The sequence below is a fragment of the Pseudorca crassidens genome, chromosome 8 (assembly GCF_039906515.1).
Source record: "Pseudorca crassidens isolate mPseCra1 chromosome 8, mPseCra1.hap1, whole genome shotgun sequence".
NCBI classification, from domain to species: domain Eukaryota; kingdom Metazoa; phylum Chordata; class Mammalia; order Artiodactyla; family Delphinidae; genus Pseudorca; species Pseudorca crassidens.
This window is the reverse complement of record NC_090303.1, coordinates 102,020,466-102,033,453: the sequence shown is the minus strand read 5'-3', so window position 1 is coordinate 102,033,453 and position 12,988 is coordinate 102,020,466. Positions and strand designations below refer to the sequence as shown.

Here is a 12,988-nt window from a genome sequence, read left to right as displayed (position 1 = left end):
TTACATTCTTTAAGGATATTGCATCATAAATATTCCTGTTAAATTTTACTGGTGTCTCTCCTTATTTAGAGACTTCTGCTCCAACTGAGAAGCCATTACGATTATTTTTCTGTTGACCTATGTTCCAAAATAGTGTGGGTATTTTTGTATGTGTGTGAGAGTGTGTATGTACATATATTTTTTTTCTTCCAAGTTCATCCCATTTTACATGAGCCGTGTCTTAATATTTGTTACTGTTACTACTACTGCTATGTTCTCTTTCAACTGTGGTAGTATTCTCCTTTCTATTTAGCTGCTACTGTCTGATTACTACCTCACAATTTGCTGCTAATCTCACAAGCAGCTATAGGCCATGTTCTACCTCCCAGTTTTGTTTTAGTTGTATAGGAAACAACCTTCACTTGGTGATTCAAAAAGCTTGTTGATACACTGCTTTGCTTTTGTGGAGACTATGCATTGGATAGAACAAGATACCTTATTTGTATCATCTTATTTTATGGGAAAATATTTAATGAAGTCACATGACTGTGATCTACTTCAGACACTCATGTACTAATTGCTCTCATGATAATATTGAAAGTTTTTGTTAAATCTTCTATGAAATATGTTTTCTTAGAAACATTTTCTTGAAGTATTCTTAAATATTTAAAGAAAATTTCATAGAAAAACATAAGTACTCTTAAATATATTTTGATAACTTTCAAATGCTAAGAATTTTTTTCTTCATTTTACCTTTCCACCTTTTTTGTTGTTGCTAACATCATATATGTGGAGAGCTTAGGAATTTACATAAATTCTAAGACTGACATCTGTTGAGAGGTTCTCATAGAGAAGGTGAAATTTCTTCAATAGAGTAGGTTTCCAAAAATAGTACTTCATTAGATTATAACCACTTTGCCATTACGTTGTGAACTGAATTTCTTATTTTTCATCAATTTAAGTAGTTTATTAAGAACCCTAGAATTTTATAACATACTTGTGTATTGCAATAGCATTTTAAATGAAGTGTCTCGAATTAACATATCAGTTTCATAATCTGTTCCTGTGAGAGCAAAATAGGCCTCCAGTGGTGAGCTGTAGAGGATTATAGTTTTGTTAACAATTAATTACAAGTAAGCAATCCCTCCCTCCCTGCCTCCCTCCCTTCTCTTTCTTCCATTTCTGGTTTCTAGACGTAAACCTTTTAGTAAGAAGCACTGTTGGCATTTTGGGGGGTTGGTTGGTTTTTGCTTTTAAAGTTAAAAAAGGCAGATCGGTGAATCATATCATCCAAATAAAGAGAGATTCTGTTCTTGATAAATTATTTCATATCCAGCTTTTAACTAAAATAAATTTGAAGTTTGAAGTACTGCTGTATATAATGTATACATAATGATATTCATTAAAGGAAATTACTCTAGTAGTTGTAATTGTCTATTCCTGGATACCTATGAGGTAAACTTACATACAGATACTTTGTCTTAGAACCTATCAAAAAAGGTTTCATTAGTAAATAGGTAAATATTCTCTATTCTTTATGAGGAATAAAAGTTGTAGAGTAGATGCCAACAGTGATTTTCCCACATACCTTCTAGTCTAAATACTGTGTGGCATTTTATAAAAGTGACTTTTAAGAAGTCTTTTTTGTATTATTTATATATATTTGTACTGTAATTAATTGATTCTGGGAGAGATTGATTAATAGAAATTCAGCATGAATATTTCCATAGTGCAGTTGTTTGACTTCAAAGCCTTATTCTTCCATTACTGTCTGTGGGACACCAAGCAAGTTACCATGTGAACTCTCTTGGTTTCTTCATCCATAAAACTACATCAGATGGTTGTTAGAATTTAACGATAACACCTATAAACCCCCTGACACATAGCAAACGGTAGTGCTGCCCTGCTTTCTTTCTTGATTTGCAGGATAATGCAGATATTATGTGAAAATGGAGACTTGAGAAGGATTTAGTGTTCACGTGTTAAATTTGGCTGTGAAGTGGTGGTCCTGAAACCCATCACGTTGACTCATAACTATTTCTAAGGAAATGTGCCAGTGAAAATAACTGCAGGCCCGACCAAGTCAAACACTGGCCACAGTAAATACAGGATGTAGTAGGTTTTCAAGTTCAGTGCCGCATAGTGGTTGCACAGATTTTAGAACTAAACTGCCTATTTAATTATTCTGTGTGTGATAGAGGCTGCAGTAGAGGAAACCACAGGGTACTGTGGGAAAGCAGAGAGGGCAAGAGGAAAAACTCTACTCAGGCTTACAGGCTTAGGCATGTTTTCTGGGAGAAATGACTAAACCATTGCTACTCAGAATGTGACCTGCAGACCAGGAATATCAGCATCACCTGGAAGTTTGTTACACTGAATCTCAGGCCCCACCTTAACTTGAGTGAACATGTCTATTTTAAGAAGATCCCCATGCAGCCTGAAGTCCAAGAAGCACTGCTCTAAACCATTGAGAAACTGTAGTTTTCATCCTAAAAAAATGTCTAGCCTTTGGGGTGTCAACCTACAACACATACAGATCAGAAGTATCATACATCCCTCTTAGTGTTCTTGTGCCTGTTACATTTTTTAAGCCATTACTAAAACGATTGCTAGCGCCAGCCAAATTCACTTTCTTAAATTACTGAGGGCTAAAGCTGGCAGCAGCTATTTCTGCACAGATATAGTTTATCTCTTATCAAATCACTCTCAGGACTAAATTTCTTGTTCTGTTTGATGTTGAACTCAGCTTTGTATATGACTTATTTATGTTAAAAGAATTCTGTAAGTCATAAAAAAATGAATTGTTTGCTACAATAGCTGTAATGTACATGAGCGAATGTATGTACCAAAAAGACAAACTATAAATGCTTGTGTTTTCTGTTTCTCTTACTAATTGTCCTCCTTTCTACTCTCGTTTCACTGTTTTCACTTTCTCTAAATCAAACTCACCCAATAATAGCAATCTTGGTTTTGCACAGTATGTTAGGGAGAGGGTGGACTTAGGACTTGGTGGTGTGAATCTTCCCCGGAGACATACCTGACCTTCTCTGGCCACGTTTTAAACTGATTCAGTAGAATTGGATACTCTTGGGCCCTAATCATGACATTGATCATATGTAACAGCCAGCAGCAGGGTTTGACTTCTAATAGAAAGTTGCTCATCATAGCCTACCCTCCACCTGCCATTATTGTCCCATTTCCCTATTCCCACAGTCCTTGTAACAGCTTTGTAATTTTACTAGGTTGATAAATTGGCCTCAAAGCAGAAAACTGAATACCAACTTTAAACAGTAATAATTATTGTTGGAATCGAATTCAGACTCTGCCAAATAGTATTTGTAAAGTTTCTGTGGCATTTGAGAACAAGTTGGTTCTGTTTAGCACTCTTTGTAACTTAAATTCTCCTGATGGTTACGTTTTTTAACCCCTTTTTTTTTTTCAGTTTGTAGATAGTTTAAGAGTAGCAGTGCATGGAATAGGTTGGTAATTTATTAATAGGTGAAGAAGTCCAAGATTCTAGGCTACAACTGATGGAATTAGTGTGTTTCATATCACAGTACAGTGTTTATTGATGCATTTATGAATACATGCATGCAAAAATGCTCAGTAGAAAAAGTAGACGTTCAATAAGTGCTGAACAGAAGGCTTAACATAGCAGTGAACGAAAAGAGCAGAGTGTCTGCCATCAAGCTTATACTCCAGTGGCAATAGATAAATACAAGTGCGGTAAAGTAAAACCAAGTGTACCAACGGTGTAAACCGTGTTACAGTAGATGGGGAATCTGACCTCTTCTGAATGGTCTGTGTAAATTCTTTTTGATCAAAGCTGAGATCTGAAGGGTAATTTATAACTACAGTTGATAATTACATCAGTATTTTAGTTTTAAGGTCTAAAGAATATATTAGGTAATTTCTTCTTTGTGAAAATATCTAAGTGTAATCATAATTTTCTTCATTTCCTATAAAATTGCACGTGCTCTACCTTCCAATGCCTTAAAATTTTAATGTAATTACCCAAGCTTTTATTGTATAAGTTTTTCATAGCAGTTGAACGGTTGTCTAATTATCCCTGAAATAGCATCTAAATATTCTTAATCTATAGAGCCCTTCATTTTGTTCATCCATGTTATATGAAGTGTGAATGCTTTTTGAAATGAGATATAATTTTGGCATCAAAGCTAACTTATAAATTATGAATAAATATTATTTTAGAATATGACTTTTTATGGTATACTTTAAGGACTATCTACTGATATACCATTAAACGATCTACCAAAAGGAATTTAATATGTACACTAGCCAGATATCCTCAGAGAAAAACACTGGAAACGTTGAGGGAATGAGGTTTAGATACCTCTTGCTCTCACTCTCTACACTAAATACTGATAAACAATAGAACAGATGACCCCGTATTGTGTTCAGTATGCAGATGCTAAAGGTGTTGTAAAGGACACATGGTTCACTTGGAGTGCCCGGGAAGGCCTCTTCGAGGAGGAGGTATTTAAGGCCATACCTGAAGATTCTGGAGACGCCAACCAGGGGACAGGTGGTGTAGTTCTGAGTCAGTAGGTCCCCACTGTTGAAGAGCTCGGCGTGTGTGAAGGATGGCAAGGAAGCCAGGGTAGCTAGGGCGTATCGACGGTGAGAGATGCCACAAGATGCAACTGAAGAGAGGCAGTAAGAAAGGTTTGAGTTTTAAGTGTCACTGTGGAGCTATCAGAGGGTTTGGAACAGGGCAGGAGAGTCTTGCTTGGTCACATTTACATTTTTTAGGAGTCCCTCTGGCTGCTGTGTGGGGAAAGGCTTGAGGAGGTGCAGGTGAGGAAGAAGCATAAATAGAAGTAGACCGTTGCAGCAGGCTAGCTGAGAGGTGGTGCCGGCTGTGGGAGTGCAGAGAAACAGAATGACCAGAGACAGAACTTGAAGAGAAAATGTGCTGAATTTACCGATGGTTTGGATCAAAGGAGTGGTGAGGGAGAGGATTGAAGAGGCAGAGGAGAGTGATGAGAGAAGAGAACAGGTCTAACGACTCCCAGTTCTCTGACTCGGACTGGAATCCATTTCTAAAGATGGGGAAAAGTTGTGAGTTGGAACTCGTTTAAGGGAGAGATTTTAGATGTAGTAAACTGGAGAGGTTTTGTGCGACAAAATGGAAGTGCTAAGAAGGAAGTTGAAAATCATAATAACTTGGAGCTCTCAGAACATGTTAGAACTAGAAATGTGAATTTGGGGAATAACAACATCCAAGATGGTGTTTACAGCCCTCATTGTAGATAAGATCATTTAGGACAAGACTACACAGAGGAGAGTGGTCCAGGCTTCCGCCCTGGAAAACAGTGGGGCTTTAGAGGTCAAGTGGAGGAAGAACTCAAAAGGGAGGCTGAGAAGGGTCAGTGAAGGAGGGCAGAGAAACATTCACTGATGTGCTGCACAGAGCCCAGCAGAACTGTAAGTAGATGTTGACAGTGAAATGACAATAGAGAAATTGCTTTTGTCAGCGCAGAGGTTACAGAAGGCCCTGGACACAGTAGGAAAGAAGACAAGTGTGGACATAGACGCAAGGTGATCTGTTAGTGGGAAAGCATTTGTCAGGTGAAATCAGCATGGCTGTTAGCTGAGCGGAGGGTAGGTTAATTAAAGTGAAACCAGCCTCTCCCTGTGTGGTCTTTCTCGAAATACTGTTATTTCATTAACTGTCTCCTCCCCAAAGGATAGCAAGTTCTTATTTCTAGTTATTTAAATTCCCTGGTGGTATTTTAATGGGATTGATAGGCTACTACTTGTTAGTGTGTTAGTGTTCTAGAAACCTGGTAAGTACTGTGTTTCTTGTCTTTAGTTTTGATCATTTAATTGGTAAAATTATAGCATGCTCTGTTCAATTATCTAATTCCAAATAGGTTCTGTATTGTTTGACATTTGTGTTTAAAATGTTATCTTTGTGGAGTAAACGTTTTTCTTTATGCTGCTTATTAGCATCTTCATCAGATTAGTTCAGGTTATTGCTGAATGGGGTTATCTGGAAGCAAAATGTTTTAGTTTTATCTTAACTATTTTAGTAAGTACTGTTTCTCATATAAAAAATCAGATACATCAGGCATTTTAATTTGCAAATTTAGGACAATTTGCTTTAACATTTTTCAACTATTCAAATTAGTTCCTTGGATATAATCCAAGTGTAGTAGTCCCCTAAATAAAAATAAAAATCAAAACCCACAACTAATGGTCACTGAAGGAAGAGTAATTAAATGTTAGGATTATAATGGTATTTGCATCTTATGGTTACAAACTGACTTTCCAAATTTTAAAGTGAATGTGTCTGTTGATTGCTCATGTTTCTGACTGCATTTTTTTGGCCTACTGTTTTGGTGGTTTATAGCAAGAAGTATACATAACATTCTTTTTGTTTATTCTTTTCTCCCTTCCGGTAGAGTGATAGTTGTTAGAAGAAAATAATCCCCAAATAGTTTCTTATAGTTTTAATTCTTAAAGTTTGATTGACATTTATTTATATCTTGGTGCCGTAATTGCAGTTCATGAGTCAATGTTGATGTCATGTAAGCCTTGATTTTTAATACGTTTCATTGTACTGATGTTTCAACCAGAATAAAACATTTAATGTAAATTGTAGCTACAAACATTTAAGTATACAGTCACTGTAAGTGATAAGCTTATTTTCCTTACTACCTTGAAGCAATCTGTCCTAAATTTCCATACGTCTGCATTTGTTTTTGCTGTTCTAAAATTCCTTAGTTGCTGGCTTTGACCTTTTATGTTGCGGAGTTTTATACATCTATTTTCTCACCTGCCATATCCTAGGGGGCTTGGAGTACCCATAATACAGTGAGCCCACCTTCCTGGTCCCCAGACATTTCAGAAGGCCGGGAAATTTTTAAACCCAGGCAGCTTCCTGGCAGTGCCATTTGGAGCATCAAAGTGGTAAATAAAATTGCATTTACATTCGTATATCATTTCTTTCTGGTTGGTTTTGTCCGCGTAGAAGTTAAGAATTAAACCTTTCTTTTCTAGATAAATAGTTTAGTTTCCAGAGCCACTTTTTAAATCTAAAATTTTTAGTATTTGAAGAAGCAACGTGCTTGCCTTTAAAAACCTGCACTGGGAGGAAATTAAATTGCCATTTTACTTGACTGATCTTAAGGGTAAATTTTTAATACCCTTTTTTATGGTTGCTTCCTTTTATGTTGTAATTACCAGTATTTCTACGGGGGAAATCCTTGTCACATAGGCTATAAAGTAATTAAAGACTTGTTCATCATATCGTATAATTTTGTTGCTTAGAAAAGAACAAAAGAAAAGCTACATTAATTTATTATGTACTAATGGAGAAGAAATAGCAGAATTGCAGCAGATTTCATTGTCTGTGTTAATAATCTAAAAACTATAGAATCTCTTTTTCATGTCATTGGTGGATGACTCTGTTAGTCCTTGAAGTTGTCTGGTGCATTTTGAAGGTGAAAAATTAATTTGGAAAAGTGTTAATCATCTGAAAAGTTAAAAAAATTTTCCTGACTAGAGAAGACAGTATTCTTCATCTTCTATATTTAATAATATAATTCTGGAATAAGGGTTTTTAATTTACACTAATTAAGGATTTCAAAGGAGTTCTAGATTCTGCTTTCCTATTTTCTATCACCGTTGGAAGAACTTTTTTTCAACTCACTCTGATAGCATGCAAGGTGTTGAAAATGTAAATATTAATTAGAAGAGTTAAAGAGGTCTTGTTTGACCATTATGAAGCATATACCACTGATTTTCACTTATTCTTACCTGTGTCATTGGATGTTGAGGAGAAATACATTGAGGGATTACTGTAGTCTTGATTCCGTCACTGACTTTTAAAAAATCTTTTATACCTATTGAAAAACAACAAGAGAAACTATCCAATTGAACACTACCCTGTCGCTTGTTCAGAGAAGCTCAGGATCTGAAGGAAAGCAGCTTAAGAGGATAAGGAGAGGCAGCTGGAAAACTGGAAGTTGGCTTTTACTAAAAAACTGAAGGAACAAAAGCCCCCCTTCCCTCTTGTTCACGTGTGTCTTTTTGGTGCTCACAGTATAACCATAAATTGCTGACTTGGAGAGCATTCTGCCAAGTAGGTAATGAGCTCAGTGTTTCAAACTGCTGCAGGTGACCTCAGCTGAAGGTGTCATGTATTATTTACCTTGTTAGGGAAAACAAAACCGGGATTTTCCTGAGCATTTTAGTAATCTTAAATACACACAGCACAAGTAGGTGTAGATGCCAGGTGTTTTCAGGTAGTAATACATAAGTCTGAGAATAAATAAGAAAACAGCAACACAAAACCTTAGTGCTTATTTGTTAAAATATCAGGGAATTCAACATATTTTCCCATAGAATTTTTTCTTGTGTAAAAATTCACATAAATTATTTCCACTTGAAGTAATTATTATCTAGGTGATTTAAAGCAAGCCTTTTAATTTTTCATCAGCTTTCCTGTATGGTCAGGTATTGAACGGTTAGAGGATATTGACAGTTTTCACGACAGAAAAAATACTGTTGCACATAGTAAAAATGAGCTTTCGTGCAACGCAGCGGTGCAGAATAGTGGTTAAGAGTGAGGTCACTGGAGCCAGGCTTGCCAGGTGTCTGACTTGGCGCAAGTTACTTAACCTTTTTATTCCCCAGTGTACTTACCTCTGAAGTGGGGATGATAAAATAGTATTGACCTTATGAGATTGTTGAGAGGAACAAGTGCTTCGAGCAGTACATAATAAGTACTTAGCATATGATAACTATTAATATCGATACAATTACAAGAAACCAGTTAGCAAGAGAGTCCTTCCTCATACTTGCTCTATAATACAATACAATTTGTTGCGCCTGAAAATACCTGGATAGAGTTGTGGCTTTTCTGCCCCCTAGGATGTAGGATTAGGAAACGGAAATACAGTGCCAAGGTTTGCTGTTGCAGGGCATTCACAGTAACAGACCAAGTTTGATTCTAAGGTTGTAGATGTTTAAGTCGTAGAATACATACTGAAAGATGCAAATAATAAGCCTGGTCTCTTAATATTTATCATCTGATTGGAATAAAAGGGAGAAGCAAGTATTTGTGTAACATTTAATAAGACGGTTTATCTCACATTTTGGATTTAAAATTCTTTTGGGCTTTTACAGAATGCTGACTTTTCCGTATCTGTCGTGTAGGGCCGGGGGTCAGGATTTCCAGGAAAGCGGAGACCTCGTGGTGCGGGACTGTCAGGACGAGGCGGCAGAGGCAGATCAAAGTTGAAAAGTGGAATCGGGGCAGTTGTGTTGCCCGGGGTAAGGCCCGCTCACTTTACATTTGCTACAGTCCTTAATGTGTCGGCCGACGATGATCAGCTCATTTGTACCAAATTACTTAGATTCTAAGAGTCACATAAACAGGCTAAAATTTTATCTCCATCTGCATTTCTTTTTAAACCTCTGGTGAGGTTTTCTTCTATATTTTCTACTTTTTCATTCCTTTTTTCTTACATTCCTCTTTGACTCTGATCTTTCTTCTCCAAAATCCAATATGCAGTATATTTGCTCTTCTATTAAAACAAAACTTCTGTTATATTCTTGAGTTTATTTGAAGAATTTAATTATGTTGGTGTTTTAAATTTTTGATTGTAGTTGCTCTCAGTAATATGTAATATGGTTTACAGAAAAAATTAGAAATGTTGTAGATTAGTATGAAGTCTAAAAATGTTGAAGATTTTATGACTGTCTTTGACTTATTTGAATTTAAGATTGATAACTGTATGGTCATTGGCACATTATGAGGCTTTGTTTAAATGTGTATTGAAAAAACTGCATTTGGCAAAAAATAATAGCAGATATTTCCTGCAATAACTTTACTATTTTACCGATACCCTGTTTTTCAGATTCTAATTGTCATGTTAAGTTCAGGATACAGGTGGGATTGTTCAATTTGCTACTGTTTTTCAGATTCTAATTGTCATATTAAGTCCAGGATGCAGGTGGGATTGTTCAGTTTGCTGCTAAAGGAGTAAGGAAACTTGGATTCTGGTGTTTTTTTTTAAAGCAAGTCCCTCCCTCCCTCCCCACTCCCCGAATTAATAGGCCTATTGAGGTAAAATTGATATAAAATAAGGTACAAATATTTGAAGTGTACAGTCTCATAGGTTTTGACACATGTGTACACCCTTGAAAACCACACTACAGTTAAGAACATATTCGGCCCTCAAAGTTTCTTTGTGCCTCTCTGAAATCCCTTTGCCTGCCTTCCTGCCTTACCCCCAGGCAATGACTGATCTGATTTCCATTTCTGTCGATTGGTTTGCATTTTCTGGAGTCTGTGTAAGTGGAATCATGCTGAATATACTCTTTTTGATATGATTTATTTCACTCAACATAATTATTTTGATATTAATTCATGCTCTTGTGTGTGTTAACAGTTCCTTTTTGTTGAAGAGCGTTCCATAGCATGGATGTGCCACAGTTTGTGTATCTGTTCACCTATTGAAGGACATTATGTTTGCTTCCATTGTTTGGCTATTAGAAATAAAACTGCTCCAAACTTTTATATATAAGTTCACCTGTGGATATGTTTTCTTTTCTCATGGGTAAACATATAGAAATGGAATGGCTGGATGTATGGTAGGTATATGCTTAGCTTTTTAAGAAAAGGTTGGTTTTCAAGTTGGGTGTGACATTTTATATTTGCAAGAATATGTAAGGTTCCATTTCCTCCACATACTCACCCACATTTGGTATGGCCAGTCTCCTTAATTTTAGCCATTGTAACAGGTATGTTAAGAGTATCTGACTTGCATTTCTCTAATAACTTGTGATATTGATCAGCTTTTTTAGGTGCTTATTTGCTATCTGTATATCTTCTTTGATAAGGTCACTCTTCAGATCTTTAATACATTTTCCAAAATCGAGTATTTTTTTTAAATTTTATTTTTGGCTGCGTTGGGTCTTTGTTGCTGCGCATGGGCTTTCTCTAGTTGTGGCGAGCGGGGCTACTCTTCCTTGCGGTACAGAGGCTTCTCATTGCAGTGGCTTCTCTTGTTGCGTAGCACGGGCTCCAGGCACGCGGGCTTCAGTAGTTGTGGCTCGTGGGCTCTAGAGCGCAGGCTCAGTAGTTGTGGCGCACGGGCTTAGTTGCTCTGCAGCATGTGGGATCTTCCTGAACCAGGGCTCAAACCCCTGTCCCTTGCATTGGCAGGTGGATTCTTAAACACTGCACCACCAGGGAAGCCCAAAATTGAGTAGTTTTTTAATTAACTGAGTTTTGAGATTTCTTTATGTATTCTGGACACAAGCTCTTCATCATATATATGATTTGCAAATATTTTCTTGCATTTTGGGGTTTGTCTTTGCATTTTGTTAACTGTGTCTTTCACAGAGCAGTTGATTTAATTTTGATGGAGTCCAGTTTATTAATTTTTTTCTTCTTCTGTGGATTGTGCTTTTTGGTGCTGAGAAATACTTGTGTCACCCAAGGTCACAAAGATATTCTGTGTTTTCTTCTAGAAAGGTATTTCATTTAGATCTATAATGGGATTTGAGTTTTTTAAATGTATGGTATGAATAAAGATGGAAGTTCATTTTTTTACATACTGAGTAGCTGGTTGTTTTAGCACTGTTTCTCTGAATTGCCTTTCATCATTCTTGAAAATTAGTTATCATATATGTGGATCTATTTTTGGAATCTCATGCTGTACGATTGCTCCATTTCTTTAGGCCAATACTCCACTATTTTGATTACTTCTACTTTACAGCTGCTCTTGAAATCGAACACTGGTAGTGTTCTGATTTTCTACTTTTCAAAGTTGTTTTGACTATTCTAAATCCTTTGTACTTCTATATGAATTTTTGTATTAGCTTGTCAATATCTATAGATAAGCCTGCTAGGATCTTGATTGTGTTTGCATTCAAACTATAGATTAATTTGGGGAAGATTGACATTTTAACCATATTGAGTTTTTGAACCCATCAGCACCTGTATCTCTCCATTTCTTTAGGTCTTCCTTAATTTCTTTCAGCGATGTTCTTTAGTTTTCAACAGACAGGTTGAACAGATACTGTTAATCAGATTTATCTCCATCTTCCATATTTTTTATGCTATTGTTAATGGTAGTGTTGTCTTAATTTCAAATTGTGTTTGTCAGTTGCTAGTATCCAGAAATACTACTCCTTTTTGTGTATCTGTTATTCTAATTGCTTGTTTGTAGAATCCATTGGGTTTTCTACATAAACGATCACGTTGTCTGCAGATAAAGTTTTACGTGTTTCTTTTTAATCTGGAGTCCTTTCGTGTCTATTCTTTTTTGCATTTGCTATAGCCTTCAGTATAGTGTCGAACAGAAGTGAAGAGCTCAGATAACCTTGCTTTTGACCTTGAGGAGAAAGCATATAGTTTTTCATAATTAAGTATGGTGTTAGCCTTAGTTTTGTTTTAATAGACATCCTAAATCAGTGTGAGGAATTTCCTTTCTATTAATAGTCTGCTGAGATTTTTTTTTTTTTAATTAGGAGTAGATGTCAGAAGTAGATTCTGTCAAATGTGCTTTTTTTTGCATTTGTAGAGATGATCATGTAGCTTGTTTGTTGATATGTGAGTTACATCTTTATGTGTGTGTGCTAAAGCAATCTTGCATTCCTGGGTTAAACTCTACTTGGTCGTGATGTTGGATTCAGTTTGCTAAAAGCTTTAGACTTTTTATATCTATGTTCATGAGGGATATTGGTCTATAGTCTTATTTTCTTATCATGTCTTTGGTTTTCATATCGGCATAATTCTGGCTTCATAGAATGATTGGGAAATATAGTTTGCTCTTCAGTTTTCTAGAAAAGTTATGTAGTGTTGGGAATTTCTTTCTTATATTATTTATAGATAGAATCATTAGTGGAGCCATTTTGGCCAGGAGTTTTCTTTATTGGAAGATTTTCAACTACAAATTCAATGTCTTTCATAGGTATAGGGCTGTTTAGGTTATCTGTTTTTTCTTGCATGAATTTGTCTTTTAAGGAA

General features: G+C 36.1%; 1 protein-coding gene across 19 annotated transcripts in view; it reads left to right on the top strand.

Annotated features, from left to right (window-relative positions):
• Positions 1-12,988, top strand: part of KMT2C (lysine methyltransferase 2C) — a 294,358-nt gene that overhangs the window by 187,895 nt on the left and 93,475 nt on the right. For all 19 annotated transcript variants that reach the window (XR_010945700.1, XM_067747507.1, XM_067747506.1 and 16 more), the window contains 2 exons: positions 6,796-6,915; positions 9,166-9,282. Coding sequence is in view for 18 of the 19 variants with exons in the window: in XM_067747507.1 (XP_067603608.1) it covers positions 6,796-6,915; positions 9,166-9,282 (237 nt within the window). In the remaining variant the exon portion in view is untranslated. The remainder of the gene's footprint in view (positions 1-6,795; positions 6,916-9,165; positions 9,283-12,988) is intronic.